We start from the raw sequence: 24904 nt of genomic DNA, 5'->3' as shown, positions 1-24904 counted from the left end.
GCCCCAGGGGGAGAGGTGTGTGCACATGACAGGAAGGCGAGTCTCCTTGGGGTCCGTGGCTAAGACCTGTTGTATAAAGGGGGCTCTGACACAAACACAGATGCGGCAAGCCCTTGTGCAGGGCTAAGGGCAAGGCAAGGGGTCATCTCAGCATGGAGCAAGGTGGGGAGAGGACAGTGTGGTCCCTCCAAGATGAAAGAGGGAGAAAGATCCCGTCTGCAACAGGCAATTCCTCTGTCCTTTTCCCCAGGTCCCAGTGAGAAGAAGTGGGACCTACTCATTTATCTTAATAGATAGCTTTAGGCCTCAGCTAACGGTGCATGATGGCGGTAACGTTTCTGCCAAAGAATCTCTCCAGATCTTTTAAAAATATTTATACGAAGTAGACCTGCTGCTCTCACATCTGATTAGTCCAAATTCTGGGCGTGCAGATGGGGCAGGTAGAGGTCTGTGGGGTGGTGGTTCTCAACGTGGGGTTTGTCTGGGAACTTGCCGAAGCCCGAGTTCTCAGGCCTGGCCCCAGACCTACGGAATCAGAAACCCTCAGTGTGGAACCAAGGTGAGTGTGTTTTCACAAGCCCTTTGGGGCGATTCTGACGCTCACTCAAGCTTGAAAAATACTGACTTAGCACACGGTGCCCTAATGTATAGATCATTCCTGTCTGAACGTTCCACGTAATTAAAACTTCATTCAAGGCACTGGGACGAGAGGTGAAGGTCTGAGGCAGAGAGCAGTTCCACCTTTTTCTGAAAATGGCACGTGGCTTCCCTTGTCTCACTGACCCCTCTGTCGAAGGGCTGGTACAAGGATGCCACCCGTTTCTCTCACTGGCTCAAACGCCTCTGGAAAAATCTTCTTGAAAAGCACTTTTAGAAATAACAAATCCTCAAATCATGAGTATAGAAGCAGGTTGCAAATTCTGAGACAAAGGTTACAGTTTTTAAAAGTTTCAGATGACCTGGAAGATGGCTGAAATTATTTTGCCTTTAAGACCTGAAAAAGTAAATAGAGTCTCCCCTCAGTCTCAGTGGGAGATGTTTCCAGGACCCCCTCAGATACCAAAATCCTCAGACGCTGAGGCCCATCTGTAAAATGGGGCAGTACTTGCACATAATCAACCCATGTTCTCCTGTGTACTTTAAATCATCTCTAGGTGACTTATAATACTTAATACAATGTAAATGCTATGTAGATAGTTGCCAGCAAACAGCAAATTCAAGTTTTGCTTCCTGAAATTTTCTGGGATTATTTTTTTCTGACTCTTTTTGATCCATGATTGGTTGAATCCGAGGATGGGGAAACCCACAGATAGGAAGGGGCTACTGTACTGAATTCTTAATACCAGTTGATAAGAAAAAAGTCTTTTAAAAGAAGAACATCTAAGCATTCCCATTTTCCTATAAACTAGTCACGGCCTTGAAAATAATCCTTTCCTCCTGATTCAGGATATTCGTGTTAGTAACAGTTGCCTATAAATAAGGCTTTCCAAACAAACATCTTATCTTTATATGGGAGGAAGTTCAGGAAGAAGGAATTGACGTTCTTCCCCAACGACGACAATACATTTTTGGGTTCCTTTCCCAGAAACTAGTAAATAACAAAATACCTTTCATTTAGAAAGGAAAAAAAAAAAAAAGCACGGTCATAGCAAATGCTTAAATCGAATCCATATGCCATTCATGTTCTTAAGAAAGGAGATGGTTGCTGTGAGTCAATTTCTCCACTCATTCTGTGCCAAACAAAACGGATTTCAGTAAAGAAGCTTTTATTGCCTCAGAGGGGGCTCTATTCATTCTGCAGTGTATACGGTACTATTTATTTTTCATTCAGAATTCCCAATTCTCTACTTAATATACATTTTCCCACTCAAGCCGACTTTATCCACTCTGGAAAAGCACATAAAAATCTGAAAAACGTAACTTCTCTGGATAGAAGGCATTTTTAAAGTGCTGATGCAGCACAGCAAAGGACACCATAAACAAAACGAGAAGACAACCTATGAACTGGGAGAAAATATTTGCAAATGGTGCGACTGACAAGGGCTTAATTTCTAAAATATACGAACAGCTCCTACAATTCAATACCAAAAAACAAACAACCCAATCGAAAAATGGGCAGAAGACCTAAATAGACATTTCTCCAAAGAAGACATACAGATGGCCAATAGGCACACGAAAAGATGCTCAATATCTCTAATTATCAGAGAAATGCAAATCAAAACTACAATGAGCTATCACCTCACATTGGTCAGAATGGCCATCATTAAAAAGTCTACAAACAATAAATGCTGGAGAAGGTGTGGAGAAAAGAGGGGGAACCCTCCTGCACTGTTGGTGGGAGTGTAAATTGGTGCAGCTACCGTATGATCCAGCAATCCCACTTTGGGACATATGTCTGGAGAAAAACAAGCTTCGAAAGGATACATGCACCCCAGTGTTCACTGCAGCACTGTTTAGAATAGCCGAGACATGGAAGCAACCTAAATGTCCATCGACAGAGGAACACATAAGGATGTGGTATATATATACAATGGAATACTACTCAGCTATAAAAAAGAATGAAATAATGCCATTTGCAGCAACATGGATGGACCTAGAGATGGTCATATTAAGCAAAGTAAGTCAGAAAGAGAAAGACAAATACCATATGATATCACTTACATGTGGAATCTAAAATAGGACACAAATGAACTTATCTACAAAGTAAAACCAGATTCACAGACATAGAGAACAGACTTGTGGTTGCCAAGGGGGTGGGGGGTCAGGAAGGGATGGATGGGGAGTTTGGGATGAGCAGACGCAAACTATTATACATAGAATGGATATACGACAAGGGTCTACTGTAGAGCACAGAGAACTGTAGTCAATATCCTGTGATAAACCATAATGGAAATGAATATGAAAAAGAATATATATATATATATATATATATATATATAAAACTGAGTCATTGCTATACAGCAGAAATTAAACACCACATTGTAAATCAACTATACTTCAATAAAATTTTTAAAAATACCAATGCAGTGTAGCATCTACATTCTATAACATTAGGCAAACGCAATTCTTTTGAAATAAAGCTTAAATTATACTGATACTGGAACTCACACTTTTCACCAACTAAAGAAATACCCCTCCCCATCAAAAGCAACAAGACGCCCCCAGAGGTAGGTGGTTGAAAATTGCTAAATGCTGTAAGAATACCCTGTGTCATGAGAAAGTTCAAAATCTAACTCCCCACCAAATAAGGGGTGAAACGCACTGCAGACCCCCACGGGAAGCAGCTCTGTGTTTATGAGTCTGCGCTGTGTAGTTGGGCATGTGTACAGCAAAACAATGCCAGTTTGGTTTGTGCCTACATTTCTTTTATCAAAAGACAGTGAAAATATGATGGAAAACTCAAAATAAATTAGTACTATTAGAAACTGTTTAAGAAACATAAAAATCAAAAGTTTTCTTGTAAAATGCGTTGCATTACAGGCTTTTCAGACAGACTGCGAGGACTGTGTATGGAGAGACCGTTAGATGGGAACCGGGGTGTCTCTAGACCAGGGATAAAGAACAGCCCTGGAGGGACTGAGAAAGGTGACCGATGAACAGACAGATACACGGCCAGACAGATGACCAGGCCGGAAAGGAAAGGAAGTGAGGTGTCATGACACTGCCACGGAGCCACTAACGTGACTGCTAACCACGATACAGGGGCCAAGCCTCCCGTCTGAAAGGTACAGACGTGGTTTCTGGGTTATCTTAAGGAAAGTCAGTTTATGAATAAGCACAAAAGGGCCGGGCCTCAAGCCCAGCTGGGCTTAAAGGGGCTCCACATAGATGTTCCTAGTTGTGGGGTGGTACCTGCCCAGGAGGCTACCAGGCAAGTCGCCGGGAACCATCTCAGCTCAGTGAGGAACAGTGGGTCCTTCTCCTTACACTGCAGGCTGACCCGCATCTCAGGGTCTCTGCGGAGCACTCCTGTTGCTGCCCAGGAGAGTCTGGCTTCTAAAAGCACCCAGAGCACATCGTCCGTCCTGGCCACCCTTGGGTATCATCCCTGTCACATCCCACCCAAATAATTTTTTTCAGTGTCACATTTTAAGCCAGAAAAACTGTCAGAGAGCGTCCTGGCCTCTGGAAAATGAGGGCCTGGAATGTCAAATAGTGTTTCAAGGCCAATCATCAGGCAGATGAAGGAAGAAGCCCAGAGTAAGGGGCCAGCCGCTAGGGACGCTGGCTCTGCCTGGTCACCACGGGACAGTCACGTGCAAAGCCATTCCTCTGCTCTGAAGGCTCCCCAGATATGAGGCCTCCCTAAATAGATGTTATGTCACATAGAAACCAACTTCACGTGCAAACACCTTCTCAGCTGTCCTGTGAACGCGGTTTATTGGGGCACCTATATTGTATTACGTGTCATCCCCATCTTATGCACGCTCCAGACTTCTTACAGTGCCTGCAATTTCCTCATTAAGCAATGGTGCCCCACATTTCAAAGCTCAAGATAAAATAAACGTTAATCAACAAGCCTAAGCCTTTAAGGGCTGAAGGCACAAAAATAGTTTCCGATCTTCCCTAAATGAAGCGATGCAGCATCTCACCTCGACTTCTGAATAAAGCTTAACTTTTCACCCTGAACCATCTCGTTGCTAAAGCCACAAGCTTGAAGGATGACAGGGCGCACAGACACCTTCCAGAGAATTCATGGGTTCGTTTAGCAGGGGCCCTGGTCCCGAGCGGCGCCCTCTCCCTACCTTTTCCGACGTCTTGTCTTGCACGGGTGGTTCCGCGCGGGGCAGGGACGGAGGGGGAGGCGCTCGGCGCTTCTTCAGGTCTGACTTGACCGACATCCCTGAGATGCTGCCAAGGGAGAGCGATGGACCCAGTGTAGTGGAACGGGGATTCACGGACGGGGAGTTTGGGGTCGTCAAGCAGCCCTGTCGGGGGAAGAGGCAAACATAAACCTCATCACTCTGAGATGCTTCTCGGCATACGAATGCTCAGACACCAAAGCCCAGCGCCCACCACCCACCTGAACTTCTCCCATCATCATTTCCACGGACAGCTTGAATGGCTGGAGCAAACTCTTATTTTCACTCTCCTGGGAAAATGATCACAGACCCCATGGCAGGACACACCTCCTGGGGTGAGGTTTATTTTCCTAATCATGAAGGAAACAGCAGACTTTTTAAACCTCTAAGAGGAATTCTTACCAGCTAGAATCATGCAAGATTCTCAACCCACCTGCAGTGGTGAATTAACCTCCTTAAATGTTTAACCTGTCATCAGAGTGAGCACTTAGATGCTGAAAAGAGGAAGGAACCGATCAAGAAGTATATTTCTGCTGGAGAAGAAGCCCGTCTTTGCCATTTCGAGAAGTATTTCACCCGCTGCCAGGGAGGGGCTTAGGTTTCTTCTAACTTTGAGAAGTTTCAAACAAGTGGCCGGGTAGTATAAACAGCCTGCTGTGAAGACTTGACGTGACCACCGAATGCAGTACTTCATGACTGATCCCTAATCAACTGAAAATAAATTCAGCCTAACACACTAATTAATTGTTCCCAAGGAGTAAGGTCTATATCCAGGGAGCAGACTAAAGGCACATAGGTATTTTTCCAGTTTTTCCTCCTAGGTCCTGCTTAATAGAATCACATGAGTGTTAGTTGCAGGAAGGGCGTTTAGAGAATAGCCGTCTAATTCCAAACTAAAGCTGAAACGGAGCCCACCCCTTGCCCTGCTGTGCCCTCTGCCCTGCCCCATCCCTCCCCAGCACTGGAGGCCCCGCCGGTGTAGTCCACACTGATGCCAGTGCAGTGTAGTGGTCAGCCCACAGATGAGGGGGACACACTGCCTGGACTCAATTCCCGGCTTTGCCGCTGATAAGCTGTGTGACCTTGGACAGGTTTCTTAACTTCTCTCTGCCTCAGTTTATCTCCTGTAAAATTGAGGTCAATAACAGCACCTCCATCACAAAGAAATCGTGAGAACTGAAAGGGTTAGGACAGATGAAAGAGCCTTAGAGAGTTCTAGGCACAAAGGAAGCATCTGACATGTGCTTTTATAGTTATCATGTAAATGTGAGCCCATGAAGACAGCGATTATTCCCCGTCTGCACCCGTGGCTGTGTCCCTGGCTCCTAGCATCTCCTGGTACCCGGAGGGCCCTTGAGTCCACATTTGCAGAAATGAGTGGGTGGGCAACCCTGCCCTCACGTTTCACACAAGGAACTTGTGGGTGAGCTTTCATCTGAACCATTGGTTCACCACATTGGAAACAAATACAGACAGGAAACTCATCGCATTCAGCAACAGCCCCGCATTACCTGCCCTCAGCCTCAAATTCTATTCTGTTCTGCCAATTATACTATCATTCAGTTTCCTGAGAAGATTTTTGAGACTCAGATTTTCTTCTTTTTTTTTTAGGTGGTTTTTATTTATTTTTTAACATCATTATTGGAATATAATTGCTTTACAATGGTGTGTTAGTTTCTGCTGTATAACACAGTAAATCAGCTATACATATACATATGTTCCCATATCTCCTCCCTCTGGCGTCTCCCTCCCACCCTCCCTATCCCACCCCTCTAGGTGGTCCCAAAACACCGAGCTGATCTCCCTGTGCTATGCGGCTGCTTCCCATTAGCTATCGATTTTACATTTCGTAGTGTATATATGTACATGCCACACTCTCACTTTGTCCCAGCTTACCCTTCCCCCTCCCCATGTCCTCAAGTCCATTCTCTAGTAGGTCTGCATCTTCATTCCTGTCCTGCCCCTAGGTTCTTCAGAACCATTTTTTTTCTTAGATTCCATATATATGTGTTAGCATACGGTATTTGTTTTTCTCTTTCTGACTTACTTCACTCTGTATGACAGACTCTAGGTCCATCCACCTCACTACAAATAACTCAATTTCGTTTCTTTTTATGGCTGAGTCATATTCCATTGTATATATGTGTCACTTCTTCTTTATCCAGGAGACTCAGATTTTCTTGTACTTAAATATTAATATCAAAGGAAAACTCAATCCCTGAAGGTTGCTTTTTATGCCAATTCATGTTTCCTTGTGAGACACTGACCATCAAATGCCCTGCTCATCAAATGCAGAATCCCCATAAGGAATAGGGGAGGGATCCACAGGAAATAGCCCAACACCCAGAAAACCCATCAACCCCTGCCGAGGCTCCCATAGAAAAAATGTAAAGAAAAAATGTCAATGTTTCTCCCAATCCTTGAGTTCTGCAGACATTAGACTCGTTACTAAGCAAATAAGCCAATGCAAAATGAACTCTTAAATACTTTTCTCTGCCTTACTTCTACCTCCATAGCAACCATGAACATGCAAGGAGACACAAGAACTTAAATTCACTCAGAGATGCAGGGTCCACATGATAAAATGAAGCAAATAAAGCAAACCAGAGCAAGGGCTTGACTGGTCCAAGTCCGGAGCTGGGGAAGTGTTGCACTGGGTGGCTGCATCGCTCAAACGCCGCCCCACATTCAAGGGGGTACAAACTCATGCCATGGAGGTTTGTTAAAACTTGTGAAATACGACGGAGAACTTCACCCACTGCCTGCATCTCTGGAGTGTGCCTGGGCCCATGTGGCATCCCATAAACAAGCTGTTTGCGACAATGCATTTTACACCTCTGATACTAATTGATTTTCCTCCCTCCACCCTGTCTAGACTGGGAACTTCCAATCCCACTTGCTTCAGTCCTCACCACAATTATGCAAGCCTGGTGGACCCCTCTGCACCACTCTGAACTCACCTCAGTCCTTTAAGTGCCCTGAGCATTTTCCCAGCTCTGTGAGGACATTCCCTTAAAAGCACTTCACAGCTCATCCACTTTGTATCTATTTCAGGTTCTACCTCTGTCATCCTGCAGCCCTTAGAGCACTGTGACATCTAAGATTGTCAACTCCTTCTTGAGGTGAGGGGCTGACCCAGCACCCACCATGCATACACAGGCAGGAATGTCTCCATCTTTAAAATTGGGGGCATTCCATTTATTTCAAAGTTGTGGTCAGCACCTAGCATGTTTTTGTCACATTAGAGATGTCCCACCTATGTGGTTTCCTTCTCCTCTGATAAGTATTTTTGGTAAGAATGACCTCATCAGGGCCACAGTGAGGTGGCCTTGGGCAGCAGAAAACTGGACCCCAGAGCCACCCATCCAGGTCCCCCTGCAAGTCCTGACACCTGTTATCCCGGGTGATGGGCTGCACTCGATCCATTATCTGTGTCTCTGGAACAGAAGTGAATTTTGACACAAGAGGTTTTTTAGCCAAATATGCTCTAGAGAACACACAAACATCTCTCCCCACCCCTATCCCCGCCCCCTACCCCTCCAATGTCAGGGTCCCCTGGATCTTGGTTCACCAGCCCCTCTCAATGCTGAAACACAAGAGTGTTTCTCAACCTTCAACCCACGGGAAGCCAAAACATTTCGGCTGCCCAGAGAATATTTGTGGTTTGACTCCTGTTCCCTTCGTTTCCCACTCCTGGAATTTGTACACAGAATGTAGAAAAAAACCCACAGAATAATTTGGATGAAAACACTGTTAAGTATCGGATGTCCTTTAAGATGCTCCTTCACACCAACATGAAACAAAATGGTAAACCAAGAGTGTGGTCCATGTAGTCTGGTGTCCAGACAGCCCAGTCCATGATCTCCTATTCCAGTTTCAGGGTTCTCTCCTGCTACAGAGTGGCCAAGTTCCATGGGGGACAGACCACGGCTTACCTGCGGGAGGGATCTCACTTCCTGCTCCTGTCCAAACTGGTCAATAACATTTTTTTAATATCAAGTCCTTTTCTGGTAGGGAAGTGAGTCATGCCTTTCTACAAAGGTTGGCAACAAAATCCACAGATTCTGGCTCTCACAGTCACACCAGGTTTTCTCAGGAGTTTTTCTCCTGTGAGTGAAGCCCAATAAATCATTAAGAAAAAGCAATGGATAATGAAAAGGGGAAAAAGCAAACCCAACCTTTTTCACCCAGAGCTCGTGGGACTTCAGACTGCGGGGTGTACACCTCCCCTGCTGTCCCTGGAGGGCTAGCGGGATGGGAAACAGTACTAAACTCGGTGTAACTGTATCACTGCTGACAGCCCAGGAATTTATTACATTCAGTATAAAATGATAACTTGATCCCATCTCACACACACAGCTGGGAGTGGAGAGCTAGGAAACAATTTCAGGATCTGGGTGTCAGCCTGAGAAGAGACCAACATCACCTGCGACGGTTGATTTTGCCAGAGATCTCAAATTTTAAATGAAAAAATGTATAATTGATTGTTTCCATTTGAGATGCACTCATTCTCTCAGCAAGTCCCGATCTCCTTCTATCTGGTTGTCACCGCAGCCACTTTGCAAATGTCGACTGAAAAAAAATGCACAACCTAAAAGTTGAGAATTATGTTATATTCAGTGGACAAAACTGAGGACTTAAACCCGGGACGCAGCCTCTCGGATTGCTCTGAGGGACTGCTCCGAAGAGGCAAGGGGGGAACCAGGATGTATAGGAGTTTTTGCAAAAAAGACCAGGTAGTCAGAACATCAAAAGATTACTGTTAATGAAAGAAAACCAGACATCTCAAGTTAAGGAATTTAGCTCTTATCAATGTATGGGAAGATGCAAGAGTCTGGGCTCACTGAAACCACCCCTTTGATGTGCACCTCACCTATCTGGGGCCAGTGTCCTATGCTTTCTCATCCTGAATCCCCTCAGGGTGCACCTTCAGTGCAGGGGGCGGGGGGTTGGTGGCTGCAGTGGCTGATGGCGCGACGGCAGGCATCCTGTTTCCATCCTGAGTTCCCTCAGGGCTCACTGTCAGGGCAGCTGTAATGTGATGGCTTGATGGCTGCAACACCCATTGTTACGGCAGCAAGAACGTTTTCATTGACACAAACGACCTGAGCTTCTCTGTGGGGAGATGCACAGACCCGGGGGGCTTCCCAAGGAGCTGAGCTGGGAAGTGGGCTGGGTGGGTGACCGTGGGCTTGGCCTTTGGAATTAGCTCTGACTCTAACCCATTGGGAGCGTCACTGCAGGCACAGTGGTCTCTGCGGGGCCAGCACGACAGGCAGAGGGCACAGCTGTTACAGCTCCTTACAACCCCAGGGAAAGCTCTGGGAGCCCTGGGTCTCCCTAGAATGATTCTGGGGTGCACAGGCGCTGCAAAGAGCAGCTTCTCTCCTTTATCATTGGCTTGTAACCGATCAGAGATCAGTACCAGGCAGGACACCGAGTGTGCCCAAGGTGGGTATCACTCTTTCCACAGGAGCCCAGCTGCCCCATGTGTGTCCTCTGCTGGAGGTCCTCATGTTGTCTGCACCAGGCGGCTCTACCAGCACCCACGTCACAGCCGAAGGGGAGCCATCTGTCCCTATAGACAGTAAGACAGCTGTGAACACTGGCTACAATATGCTTCCGGAGACAAATGGGTCAATGCTGTACTTGAAACCTTTCTGTTTACATGGATTCCAGAAAAACGTAAGGACGAAGAGTTATTTTGTTCCCGTTTCTCAAAACTGTTCATTCTGGCAAAAATAAAGACTATCTTGTGAGAACCCATCACATGATCAAGTGGACCTTTTGACGTGGTTGGTGAGGAATTCAGGTAGAGGTTTTGGTCTAAATATTGAGGGAAATATTTTGGTTACAGTAGGTACAGTCTAAAATAACCATCAACAATCCTTTCAGCATCAGATGCGTCTGAATTAGACCAGATGCTTTCAGGATGGCTTTAGAGTTTTAACAGTGAGAAAAACTGAGGCCCAAGGAAATGAACTGAGCTCCTCAGGATGCCTGAGCCCCTGGGGATGGGATTCAACTAGTCAGTTCCCAAGCTGACCTGCATCCCCCCTCTCCTTCCACCACACTGGCCCCCTCTCAAAGGATTTCATACAGCTTTGCTTTTTCCTTTCTTTCTTTCATTTCTTTTTCTTTCCTTCCTTCCTTTCTCCTTCCCCCTCTCCCTCCCTCCCTTCCCTCCTCCCTCCCTTTCTTCCTTTTCTCCCTTCCTTTCTCCCTCCCTCTCTCTTTCCTTCCTTCCATCCTTCCTTCCTTCCTTCCCTTCCTTCCTTCCTTCCTTTCTTTCTTCTTGGTCAAAGAATCAAGTGGGAGAGAAGTTGCAGTCAGACCTGTTACCCACGTCGCCTTTTCTTCGGACCCAGGTTTTGGCAGGGATCTAAGGCAGGACCACACGACAGAAACCAGATGGCATGGAGGGACCGCCCACACTCACAGGGATTCGCTGGGCAGAGCAGCCCAGAGAACATCGCTCCCATCCCGCGGCTGCTGGCACCATCCTGGACACTGGGCCAGGCAAATCCCTTCCTCAAGGGTGTGCTCTGCCTGCTTTTTCTTATCCTAGGAGAACAGCCTTCCTGATGGACACACCCAGGGCTGCATCCCTCGGCCAGAGGACACCAAGTCTTCCCACGCCCTGGAAATCTGGCATCAATTCAGAGTTAAGGGCAAACCAAGAGGCTGAAGCCCACCAGCTTCGTGAGAACGAATCCCCATGATGGGCAGAGAAACGGAACTTGTGAATCTAGTTTCTACTCTGCGACGTGAGTGGGAAAAGGCCACTCTCTGTGCCAAGTGCCTCGAGAGGATGCCTGAGGAAACGCATTTCTACAGAAGATAAGTTGCAGAAGCTATCCGGCCAACAAAATACTGTGTCGTAGAAGCTCTCTGACGGTTACGAGCATCAGAACAATTTCAGATCATTTCTCCACTGGCAGGATTTTTCCTGAACTTACAGGAAAATGTAAGCATGCCAGGGCATCCAACTGGTAGTATCTTTCTTGTAACAAAACTCAGGGGAGAAACTGAAGGTGAGCTGGATTGGTCTGAACCTTCTGCTGTAGGACCTCCTGAAAACCAAAACCTGTTAGCAAAGATGGGAATGCTTGGGATATGCGGATTATTCATAACGGGCCACTTTCACCAGGACCATTTTAGAAAGCCAGACATTTCTGAAAAGCTTGTGAATGAAAAGGAGACAAGTCTTGGTGTGATTCAGAGATGGAGAACGCGTGATGCCCAGCCCCAGGAAGGCCATGATCCTGCCGGGGAGGGCGCAGGGCCGCAGGGGTCAGTGTGCAGGCTCCACGGGGGGTGTGGAGGGCGAGAGGAGAGGAAGAACTCTGAGGGAGGTGGTGGGATGGTGAGTCAGGGGTGGTGAGCATGACGCATGGGGAGCAGAAGAATGAGGGGGGCCAGGGCTCCACACACGTGTGTGTGTGTGTGTGTGTGTGTGTGCTGACTTGCTGTGGTCCTAGGTGAGACTTCAAAGGAGGCAAACTCAATTAAGCACAATTTTGGCGGCGGCGGGGGGAGATGGTGCTAATTCATACGAACAATAAAACCATAATAACAAACGTTTCCCCTTAAAATGTGCGACATTTCCCAAAGTTTGTACAGTAGCAGGTTTTGAATATTGATCTATAAGTGGTTTACTAAAATGCATCAGGAGTGAGATTTCCTACACAGCCACAGCTGAGATCAATGGATTCCTCCAAAGGGCATCAGGCCTCGCATGTCAAGCGGCTCCTGTGCATTTCACGGATACCTGGGCTGGATGAGGGGAGGCAATGAGGGCCTGGCTGCCGGTTGGTACTGGCTGGGTTTCAGGGCTGACGGGAAAGACGCCTCATCCCCACATAGAAACAAAACTAAACTGAGAACGAATCTCTTGGCCAGAAACCAGATGATTTCTAACTCTTGGATCAGATCAGGAAGGCTTCTCCCTAACTCTAGGTAACCAAATCGTTAGGTGGAGGAATCCGGCAAATTCATCTTCAAGTAAGAGGAGGGTTTTTTAAGAAGCAGGAAGCGTACGTGTGACTCAATCGTCTCTCAGTTGAGGAGTCCAGCCCTCCACTGTCCAAGCGCCCCCCTCTCACCTGCAAAGACACCCATCATCCTTTGCTATCTACAGGCATCGTGCCGTAGAACAGCAATCACAAATTTCAGTATCCAAAGTGGGACCCTTATCCACGTGGCCCAGGAAAAAGGCCCAACTGGAAAGAACATGGGGCAACAGCATTCTTTCTTTCAAAGATGTTTTTGATGTGGACCAGTTTTAAAGTCTTTATTGAATTTGTTACAATATTGCTTCCGTTTTGTAAGTTTTGGTTTTTTGACCACGAGGCATGTGGGATATTAGCTCCCTGACCAGGGATTGAACCCGCACCCCGTGCATTGGAAGGTGAAGTTTTAACCACTGGACAACCAGGGAAGCCCAGGGCAAAAGCATTTTGAAGATTGTCCTGGACAAACAGAGAAGGGTGGTCCCCCCTTCCAGAAGGGAGTCTGAGTGGACACTGGCTGAGAGCAGAGAACCAGTGCTGCCGGTGAAGAAGGGGGTCTCATCCCCAGACTCAGGCAGAACGACAGATACGTGAGGGGGTCTTGAGCCCCCACACATCAACCCATCTGATCATGTGACAGCTCTCTGAGGTCGGTAATCGCAGGACCCCCTTTCACAGGGAAGGAAACTGAGGCAGAGAGAGTGGGTGCCTGGGGCCACATCCAGATAGTGGAAGAGCCAGGCAGGCCGGCACTGGATCAGAGGTTCTAGAACTTAGTCACACATCAGGACTCCCCCTCACCACGGAGTTTTTAAAGATGGGAAAGGCCAGCCACACCCCAGACCAACTTCAGCAGAAACTCTGGGATGGGACCAGGCATCTGCTGTTTTTCTTTTCAAAGAAAAATTATTGTGTCAAAATACGTGTAACATATGATTTACCATTTTAACCATTTTAAAGTGTACAATTCAGAGGCATGAAGTACCTTCCCCGTGTTGTCCAGCCACCACCATCTAGTTCTGGAACTTCTCATCCCCTAAAAGGAAACCCTCGGTCCATTCAGCAGCCACTGCTCATCCCATCTCCCGTGGCAACCACCCATCTGCTTTCTGACTCTGGATGGACTGTCCTGGTTCCTTCACATGAACGGAGTCAAACAACACATGGTTTCCAGGCCTGGCTTCTTTCAGTCAGCGTGAAGATTTCAAGGTTCCTCCGTACTCAGCCTGTGTCAGAGCATCCTTTCTCCTCATGGCTGAATAACCCTTCCTCGCACTGGAGAGTCCACATTCTGTTCGCCCATTCATCTGGGGACGGACATGCGGGTTGTTTTCGCCTTTTGGCTTTTGTGGCTAGAGCTGCTGTGAACATCTGCCTAGAGGTGTTGGCTGGAAACTCTGCCCTCGAGTTTTGTGGGCACCTAGGAGCAGACTTGCCGGGTCTACGCTTCACTCTCCCCGGCAGCTGCACCGTTTTACCTTTCCACTAGCAATGAAGGAAGGTTCCAATTTCTCCATGTCCTTGCCAACACTTATTTGTTATTTTTCCTTTTATAAAATTGCTAGCCATCTTAGCGGGTGCGAAGCGGCACCTCACTGAGGTTTGGGTTTGCATATTTCTAGCTCATCATGACCCGGGCGTCCTTCCATGGGCTCGCTGGCTGTTAGGCGTCTGCTTTGAAAGTCAAGGTGAAGAGCCACTGCTGCAGATTCCTCCCCGAAAGCATCACACCACTCCCGCTGCCTGGGGCAGAGGTGGCTCATTTTTCCTTCTCCCTCAGGACAGACCTTAGAGCATCAGCCTCCGACATTCATTTCTGGTCCCCAGCCCCATGGTGGCAGGGGTTCCCGTGCATGAGAAACCTCCACAGGGAGCATCTGTACAAGATCTCTGCCCCTCACACTTTCCCTCAGAAAAGCGTATTAGGAAGTGAAGGACAATGTTTTTCCAGGGGAACCTTGAACAGCCTCCTTCTGTTTTAAGTAAACCATTCATAAATTTTGCAACTTTACTATTAACTAACAAAGCACCCCACCCCTGACCCCTCTCTGAGGCTCCACTGCCCCACAAGACACACAGCTGATCCAGTGCATGCCAGCCTGGCCCCAGAGAAGGGACCTCAGCGCACACATGCCCCAGGTCACCTGTGATGTTCACATGTAAAACCTTGCAGGTTTCTTCAGGTTTTCCTGTGACCTGCTCATGGAGCCCCACGCTTGCCTGTGAGCCTGATTTTTAGGGACAAGATTCTGCAGTTCTTCTGACCTGTGCCCACCCTGCATTCTCCCTTTAAGACATTAACACTTGCTGGAAATAAAACGAGGGGAAGGAAAATGGGGAACTGCAGGGGTGGAGCCAGCCCAGAGGTCCAGCGAAGAGCAGGGTTAGAAGAGGGGCCGTGGGAGGGAGATGCAGGTTTTCCCACCCGAAAGCAGGTAACAGAGCGGGGACACCAAGGGACATCCGAGGGATTCCGTCCAATCTTTCCAGTCCCAGGCGAACAAGCAAGGAGGAAAACCGGACCACCACAACAGTGACTGAACATGGTTGCTACAACGCATCAGGAAACTGGGAAGCCGATCTCCCTGTTGCTATGTTTGCAATCCTGGGAGAGGTGCAATGTTCTCCTCTTTCTGGTGGCATGTGGGGAGCTAGCGGGATGCCTGGTCAATAAACCAGCAGGGCAGGCCTTCTGTCCAGGCCTGACAGCAGGAGGTACTCGGAAGGGGAGGAGAAAGGCCGTCCCACTCAGAGCTGAGTCCCAACCGCAGCCTGCGGCAGCCCTGCCTCTGGGGCCACCTCACCTAGGGGCTTACAGGCCAGTGGGCACGGCTGCCTCTCTCCATCCTGGGCCGTGTGGGGCGGGGCAGAGGGGAGGGCAGCAGGAGTCATGGGGGGCCCAGAAGGGAATGGAGAGAGTCCCATTCCCTTCTCTTTTCTTCTCTCAGGACTCAGACCCCGCCTTGGGCCCCTGTTAGCATCAGTCTCCCCAGCTGGATTCGAAGGGGCAACTCCACCAGCTTTAAGCAAAAGTATGGGTGCTCTTCCCAAGTGGACGTACCCTCCTGACCTGCCTGCCGGAGCCCCACTGCCTTTCATCTTCTCTCTCAGATGCAGCTGCTTCTGAGGCCGGAGACTGTCACCTGTGAGGCTGTGTTCAGCCTCTCTCCTCTCGGGCCCCCATCAGCACCCCGGCTCTAAAGAGCATCCTCCCCGGGAGTCCTGCCGTCCTCCCCAAATGCCCTCTTTGGTTCTGGCCCACAGCTGCCTGGGATCTGCTCCCCTAGCAATGCTTCAGGAACAGGCCTACAGGAGGCCAAGGGGTGAATGCGGAGAGTGGGCTTTCCAGAACCCAGCAGAGGACGCCCTGGGTGACTAGAGCTCCTGCCAGGACTGCCCACGGCACCCCGTCCTGCAGGGAACCATAGCTCCAGTGGGTCTCCAACCGACGGCACCCCATCCCCCATTCAGGGTGTGAGTGCGTGTGTGTGTGAATATGTACACACACTCACACACATATATGATATATAATGTATTATTATATTATAATATATATAGTAGCATATTATATATTATATAATATGCTATAATATATAATACATATCAACATATATAACATAATATATACTAATATAATACACTAATATATAATAATGTATTATATAATAATATAATTAAAAATCTATTTATTATCACGTAAATACTCAAGCCCTCATTTCTGATTTTAACACAGAAACCTCAGCCTCTGTGTTTGGATTATTTTCCAACTGCCTGAGACAAGCCTTATTTTCCCCGTGCCAGGTCCCCTGGCCGGGGCTGCACACGGCTGGCCATCCCGCCTTATCGAACAGGCACCCACAAGCCCCCGCATCCCATGCCCTGTATCCAAGCCTGAGGGCTGGGCGTCGTCCAGAGGGCTTCCTGCCTGGGGCGCACTGTTTCCTTACTCCTCTGTGAGTCAGTGTGAAACGCCACGGTCTGCACCTCTCTGGAAGATTGTCGGCAAGATCGCAAGTGCCCGGGTTCTGAACTCCACCATGGGCGGGGGACAATTCCCCCCACTAATGTCAATCACAGGCAGCTCCCCCTCTTCAGGGTCACAAGCTGGTGTGTCCAGGCTGCGGGCTCCTTCCCGAATCCTACTTCCTTCAAAAGTCCCATGTTCCAGTAAGGATCTCATCCCATAGGCAATCCCCTCACACACTCTGGCTACGTTTTAGCTCTCACTTTATGAGTAAATATATATATATTTAACATCATTATTGGAGTATAATTGCTTTACAATGGTGTGTCAGTTTCTGCTGTATAACGAGGTGAATCAGCTATACGGATACATATATCCCCATATCTCCTCCCTCTTGCGTCTCCCTCCCACCCTCCTTATCCCACCCCTCAAGGTGGTCACAAAGCACCGAGCTGATCTCCTTGTGCTATGCGACTGCTTCCCACTAGCTATCGATTTTACATTTGGTAGTGTATCTATGTCCATGCCACTCTCTCACTTCGTCCCAGCTTACCCTTCCCACTCCCCGTGTCCTCAAGTCCATTCTCTACGTCTGCGTCTTTATTTCTGTCCTGCCCCTAGGTTTTTCAGAACCATTTTTTCTTTTTTAGATTCCATATATATGTTAGCATATGGTATTTGTTTTTCTCTTTCTGACTCACTTCACTCTGTATGACAGACTCTAGGTCCATCCACCTCACTACAAATAACTCAATTTTGTTTCTTTTTATGGCTGAGTAATATTCCATTTTATATATGTGCCACATCTTCTTTATCCATTCATCTGTCAATGGACACTTAGGTTGCTTCCATGTCTTGGATATTGTAAATAGAGCTGCAGTGAATATTGTGGTACATGACTCTTTTTGATTTATGGTTTTCTCTGGGTATATGCCAGGTAATGAGATTGCTGGGTCATATGATAGCTCTATTTTTAGTTTTTTAAGGAAACTCTATACTGTCCTCCATAGTGGCTGTACCAATTAACATTCCCACCAACAGTGCAAGAGGGTTCCCTTTTCTCCACACCCTCTCCAGCATTTATTGTTTGTAGATTTTTTTTTTTTTTTTGGTACACGGGCCTCTCACTGTTGTGGCCTCTCCTGTCGCGGAGCACAGGCTCCAGACGCGCAGGCTCAGCAGCCATGGCTCACGGGCCCAGCCGCTCTGCGGCATGTGGGATCCTCCCGGACCAGGGCACGAACCCGTGTCCCCTGCATAGGCAGGCAGACTCTCAACCACTGTGCCACCAGGGAAGCACTGTTTGTAGATTTTTTGATGATGCCCATTCTGACTGGTGTGAGGTGATACCTCAATGTAGTTTTGATTGCATTTCTCTAATGATAAGTGATGTTGAGCATCCTTTCATGTGTTTGTTGGCAATCTGTATATCTTCTTTGGAGAAATGTCTATCTAGGTCTTCTGCCCATTTTTGGATTGGGCTGTTTGTGTTTTTTGATATTGAGCTGCATGAGCTCCTTGTAAATTTTGGAGATTAATCCTTTGTCAGTTGCTTCATTTGCAAATATTTTCTCCCATTCTGAGGGTTGTCTTTTGGTCTTGTTTATGTTATGGTTTCCTTTGCTGTGCAGAAGCTTTTAAGTTTCATTAGGTCCCATTTGTTTATTTTTGTTTTTACTTCCATTTGTCTAGGATCTGGGTCAAAAAGGATCTTGCTGTGATTTATGTCATAGGGTGTTCTGCCTATGTTTTCCTCTAAGAGTTTTCTAGTGTCTAGCCTTACATTTAGGTCTTTAATCCATTTTGAATTTATTTCTGTGTATGGTGTCAGGGAGTGTTCTTATTTCATTCTTTTACATGTAGCTGTCCAGTTTTCCCACCACCACTTATTGAAGAGGCTGTCTTTTCTCCATTGTATATTCTTGCCTTCTTTATCAAAAATACGGTGACCATATGTGCATAGATTTATCTCTGGGCTTTCTATCCTGTTCCATTGATCTGTATTTCTGTTTTTGTGCCAGTACCATACTGTCTTGATTACTGTAGCTCTGTAGTATAGTCTGAAGTCAGGGAGCCTGATTCCTCCAGGTCCATTTTTATTTCTCAAGATTGCTTTGGCTATACGGGATCTTTTGTGTTTCCATGCAAATTGTGAAATTTTTCTTATAGTTCTGTGAAAAATGCCATTGGTAGTGTGATAGGGTTTGCATTGAATCTGTAAATTACTTTGGGTGGTATTATCATTTCGCAATGTTGATTCTTCCAATCCAATAACATGGTATATCTCTCCATCTGTTTGTATCATCTTTAATTTCTTTCATCAATGTCTTAAAGTTTTTCACATACAGGTCTTTTCTGTCCTTAGGCAGGTTGATTCCTAGGTATTTTATTCTTTTTGCTGCAATGGTAAATGGGAGTGTTTCCTTAATTTCTCTTTCAGATTTTTCATCATTAGTGTATAGGAATGCAAGAGATTTCTGTGCATTAATTTTGTATCCTGCTACTTTACCAAATTCATTGATTAGCTCTAGCAGTTTTCTGTTAGTGTCTTTAGGATTCTCTATGTATAGTATCATGTCATCTGCAAACAGTGACAGCTTTACTTCTTCTTTTCTGATTTGGATTCCTTTTATTTCTTTTTCTTCTCTGACTGCTGTGGCTACAACTTCCAAAACTATGTTGAATAATAGTGGTGAGAGTGAGCAACCTTGTCTTGTTCCTGATCTTTGTGGAAATGGCTTCAGTTTTTCACCATTGAGAACAAAGTTGGCTGTAGGTCTGTCATATATGGCCTTTATTATGTTGAGGTAAGTTCCCTCTATGCCTATTTTCTGGAGGGTTTTTATCATAACTTGGCATTGAATCTTTTCAAAAGCTTTTTCTGCATCTATTGAGATGATCATATGCTTTTTCTCCTTCAATTTGTTAATATGGTGTATCACATTGTTTGATTTGCATATATTGAAGAATCCTTGCATTCCTGGGATAAACCACATTTGATCATGGTGTATAACCTTTTAACGTGCTGTTGGATTCAGTTTGCTAGTATTTTGTTAAGGACTTTTGCATCTATGTTCATCAGTGATATTGGCCTGTAGTTTCCTTTCTTTGTGACATCTTTGTCTGGTTTTGGTCTCAGTGTGATGGTGGCCTTGTAGAATGAGTTTGGGAGCATTCCTCCTTCTGCTATATTTTGGAAGAGTTTGAGAAGGATAGGTTTTAACTCTTCTCTAAATATTTGATAGACTTTGTCTGTGAAGCCATCTAGTTCCGGGCTTTTGTTTGTTGGAAGATTTTTAATCACAGTCTCAATTTCAGTGCTTGTGATTGGTTTGTTTATATTTTCTATTTCTTCCCAGTTCAGTCTCGGAAGGTTGTGCTTTTCTAAGAATTTGTCCATTTCTTCCAGGTTGTCCATTTTATTGGCATATAGTTGCTTTTAGTAATCTCTCATGATCCTTTGTATTACTGCAGTGTCCATTGTTACTTCTCCTTTTTCATTTCTAATTCTATTGAATTGAGTGTTCTCCCTTTTTTCTTGATGAGTCCGGCTAATGGTTTATCAATTTTGTTTATCTTTTCAAAGAACCAGCTTTTAGTTTTACTGATCTCTGCTATTGTTTCCTTCATTTCTTTTTCATTTATTTCTGATCTGTACTTTATGATTTCTTTCCTTCTGCTAACTTTGGGTTTTTATGTTCTTCTTTCTCTAATTGCTTTAGGTGTAAGGTTACGTTGTTTCTTTGAGATGTTTCTTGTTTCTTGAGATAGGACTGTATTGCTATAAACTTCCCTCTTAGAACTGCTTTTGCTGAATCCCATAGGGTTTGGGTCATCGTGATTTCAATGTCATTTGTTTCTAGATATTTTTTATTTCCTCTTTGATTTCTTCAGTGATCTCTTGGTTATTTAATAGTGTATTGTTTAGCCTCCATGTGTCTGTATTTTTTACAGATTTTTTCCTGTAATTGATATCTAGTCTCATAGCATTGTGGTTGGAAAAGATACTTGATACAATTACAATTTTCTTAAATTTACCAAGGCTTCATTTGTGACCCCAGATTTGATCTATACTGGAGAATGTTCCATGGGCACTTGAGAAGAAAGTGTAGTCTATTATTTTTGGATGGAATGCCCTATAAATATCAATTAAGTCCATCTTGTTTAATGTATCATTTAAAGCTTGTGCTTCCTTAATTATTTTCATTTTGCATGATTTGTCCATGGGTGAAAGTGGGGTGTTAAAGTCCCCTACTGTGATTGTGTTACTGTCGATTTCCCCTTTTATGGCTGTTTGCATTTGCCTTATGTATTGAGGTGCTCCTATGTTGGTTACATAAATATTTACAATTGTTATATCTTCTTCTTGGGTTGATCCCCTGATCATTATGTAGTGTCCTTCTTTGTCTCTTATAATAGCCTTTATTTTAAAGTCTATTTTGTCTGATATGAGAATTGCTACTCCAGCTTTCTTTTGATTTCCATTTGCATGGAATATCTTTTTCCATCCCCTCACTTTCAGTCTGCATGTGTCCCTAGGTCAGAAGTGGGTCTCTTGTAGACAGCATATATATGGGTCTTGTTTTTGTATCCATTCAGCCAGTCTATGTCTTTTGGTGGGAGCATTCAATCCGTTGACATTTAAGGTAATTATCGATATGTATGTTCCTATTCCCATTTTCTTAATTGTTTTGGGTTTGTTATTGTAGGTCTTTTCCTCCTCTTGTTTTTCCTGCTGAAAGAAGTTCCTTTAGCATTTGCTGTAAAATGTAAAAGCATTCTCTTAGCTTTTGCTTGTCTGTAAAGGTTTTAATTTCTCCGTCAAATCTAAATGAGGCCCTTGCTGGGTAATCTTCGTTGTAGGTTTCTCTGTTTCATCACTTTAAATATGTCTTGCCACTCCCTTCTGGCTTGCAGAGTTTCTGCTGAAAGATCAGCTGTTAACCTTATGGGGATTCCCTTGTGTGTTATTTGTTGTTTTTCCCTTGTTACTTTTAATATTTTTTCTTCATATTTTATTTTTGATAGTTTGATTAATATGTATCTTGGCATGTTTCTCCTTGGATTTATCCTGTATGGGACTGTCTGTGCTTCCTGGACTTGACTATTTCCTTTCCCATATTAGGGAAATTTTCAACTATAATCTCTTCAAATATTTTCTCAGTCCTTTTCTTTTTCTTTTCTTCTTCTGGGACCCCTATAATTCGAATGTTGGTGTGTTTAATGGTGTCCCAGAGGTCTCTGAGACTGTCCTCACTTCTTTTCATTCTTTTTTTCTTTATTCTGCTCTGTGGTAGTTATTTCCACTATTTTATCTTCCAGGTTACTTATCCGTTCTTCTGCCTCAGTTATTCTGCTATTGATTCCTTCTAGAGAATTTTTAATTTCATTTATCGTGCTGTTCATCATTGTTTGTTTCATCTTTAGTTCTTCTAGGTCCTTGTTAAACATGTCTTGTATTTTCTCCATTCTATTTCCAAGATTTTGGATCATCTTTACTATCATGATTCTGAATTCTTTTTCATGTAGCCTGCCTATTTCCTCTTCATTTGTTTGGTCTGGTGGGTTTTTACCTTGCTCCTTCATCTGCTGTGTGTTTCTCTATCTTCTCATTTTGCTTAACTTACTGTGTTTGGGGTCTCCTTTTCACAGACTGCAGGTTCATAGTTCCCATTGTTTTTTGGTGTCTGCCCCCAGTGGCTAAGGTTGGTTCAGTGGGTTGTGTAGGCTTCCTCGTGGAGGGGACTGGTGCCTGTGTTCTGGTGGATGAGGCTGGATCTTGTCTTTCTGGTGGGCAGGACCATGTCTGGTGGTGTATTTTGGGGTGCCTGTGACCTTATTATGATTTTAGGCAGCCTCTCTGCTAATGGGTGGGGTTGTGGTCCTGTCTTGCTAGTTGTTTGGCATAGGGTGTCCAGCACTGTAGCTTGCTGGTCGTTGAGTCAAGCTGCATCTTAGCTTTGATATGGAGATCTCTAGGAGAGCTTTCGCTGTTTGATATTACATGGAGCTGGGAGGTCTCTGGTGGACCAATGTACTGAACTCGCCTCTCCCACCTCAGAGGCACAGGCCTGTTACCCAGCCGGAGCACCAAGGCCCTGTCAGCCACACAGCTTTTGGGAGGTCTGAGGTCTTCTGCCAGCGTTCAGTAGGTGTTCTGTAGGAGTTATTCCGCATGTAGATGTATTTCTGATGTATTTATGTGAAGGAAGGTGATGTCCTTGTCTTACTCCTCTGCCATCTTGAAGGTCTCCCCTATGAGTAAATTTTTAACTGGCTGGCCCATTTTCTGAAATGAGTGAATCAACCGATTTTTCTTGTTTCTAGGGTGTTTGGTGGATTTGCTGGTTCACAGATGTGAGTCTCTGACAAATGTGTTTCACTGTTTTCCTTGGAACGTCTGGGATACGGATACAAAAGTCATCATTTACTTTAGACCTTCTCACATTACTTTCTTTCCATTTAAAAAGCTGGCAGTTGGTATTTCCCTAGAGAGGCACTTCTATGCATGTGTGTGCATGCCATGCACGGCTGTGCGCACACACACACACACACATACACACACACACACACACAAAACCATGGAACAAAGTACTTATTGCTTCCACAGAAGCCACAGGCTTGGAAGTACAGAGGGGGAGTCAAGCCCTGCCACAGTGCAGAAGGGTCATGCTTTGGCCCAGGCATCAGCCAAGCGGCCCATGTGCCCAGTGATGCTACAGCAGTGAAACCCGGACTTCTGGTCAACCAGGAACAGGCAAGGCACATGGCGAGTCTCTCCTGCTCAGCCCACACAAAGCCCAGCCTCAGTGGTCAACCACAGAAACCTTGAGTCAGCATTCCAGGGAACACCCCCAATACACAGAGCTGACACAGATTATTAAAATTATTTTTAAATGGTCGCATCCTTCTTTTTGTATTCTGATTGTCTTCAGCATAAATGTTCACATTTCCTGGAGAAACTGCAGAGGACAGGTAATTCTCCAATCCTCCAGGAGAAAGCAGGCCTCTTTTCAGCCTGGATGATGAGATGAGGGTGACAGAACATATGGCCACTTGCAGAAGATGATTCTGGTTGATGTCATTATCCAGATAAAGGCCACCTGTGGCTACTCAAGGCTGGACAGAGACAGCAAGCTCCACAACTCAAAGGGTTAAGTGTCTCCTTCTGGCTTTTTGGAGAAAGTGCTCTATTTTTTCCAATGCAAAATTACAGGGTCTTAGGGTTGGGATGGCAACCTCTCACCCAGATATGAGTCCATCTGTAAACTTAGAGATGATCAGTCAGCTTTTGGGTGGGAAACAAAGCCCTCACCTTAGGGGTGAGAGTCACCCACCCCCAGCCCTGAACCGTGGCCACCAACAACTCCTCCCAGTATTGACTTGATTATATCACAGCAAAACCGAATGAGTCTAGGAAGGACCAGTGCTCAGAGAAGTAGACAAAAACAATGCAGATCTCTCAGAATGTTGACCTTGCAACCAACTAAAATCTTCAGCTCCTTCTCACATGAACTACAATAGAATCTGGTCTCACCTAGGCTGCGATACGCATGCAAAATTTTTCAACCTAAATTCATTCATTCATGTTTAAGTTCTGCAGCCCTGCATGACAGACAACCAAGCTCTGTACAAATTTCACGTGTCAGCCGCTATGCCACCCAGTTCTGTGTTACCTACAGTCTGAAAAGTCTTCTTCTGAGTGGCAGGTAAGTACATAAGTTCCTGTGCCTGGGATGCCATGGACACCTCTCCTACAGACACCAGAGGTCAGAAACCCAATGCCTAATGGGGACAGCTGTCACCTACTGGGCCTTGCCTGCCCTTCTCAGAGTCTCCATAGGATGCTGACCAATGACTGATGTGGCTGAGGAAGGAGAAACAAGTGAGAAATAAATGTGCTGATTTTTTAACAGAGACTTAAGCCTTAAGAACTCAGAGTATCTTGTTCATGCTAGGATATGCTTATGAAATGATACAGGAGAGAAAGGCCAATAACTGTGTTGCAGCAACGGGTAATTTTTCAGCCAAGAGGGGTCACAAGCCTGGAAACAAGCTGAAAGGCAATCAGACCAGCAAAATATGGTGGGGCAATTTCCCAGCTCACTCATCAGCATAGCACAGCG

The 24904-nt window shown here is 45.6% G+C and overlaps 1 protein-coding gene across 7 annotated transcripts in view; it reads right to left on the bottom strand.

Annotated features, from left to right (window-relative positions):
* The window catches only part of COBL (cordon-bleu WH2 repeat protein), a 260231-nt gene that overhangs the window by 104850 nt on the left and 130477 nt on the right, over positions 1-24904 (bottom strand). For all 7 annotated transcript variants that reach the window (XM_060157507.1, XM_060157506.1, XM_060157508.1 and 4 more), the window contains one exon: positions 4746-4928. In XM_060157507.1, coding sequence (XP_060013490.1) covers positions 4746-4928 — 183 coding nt within the window. The remainder of the gene's footprint in view (positions 1-4745; positions 4929-24904) is intronic.

Source organism: Lagenorhynchus albirostris, chromosome 8 (assembly GCF_949774975.1).
Source record: "Lagenorhynchus albirostris chromosome 8, mLagAlb1.1, whole genome shotgun sequence".
Lineage (NCBI taxonomy): Eukaryota > Metazoa > Chordata > Mammalia > Artiodactyla > Delphinidae > Lagenorhynchus > Lagenorhynchus albirostris.
Note: the sequence above shows the minus strand (reverse complement) of the source record. Positions and strands in the feature narration are given on the sequence as shown.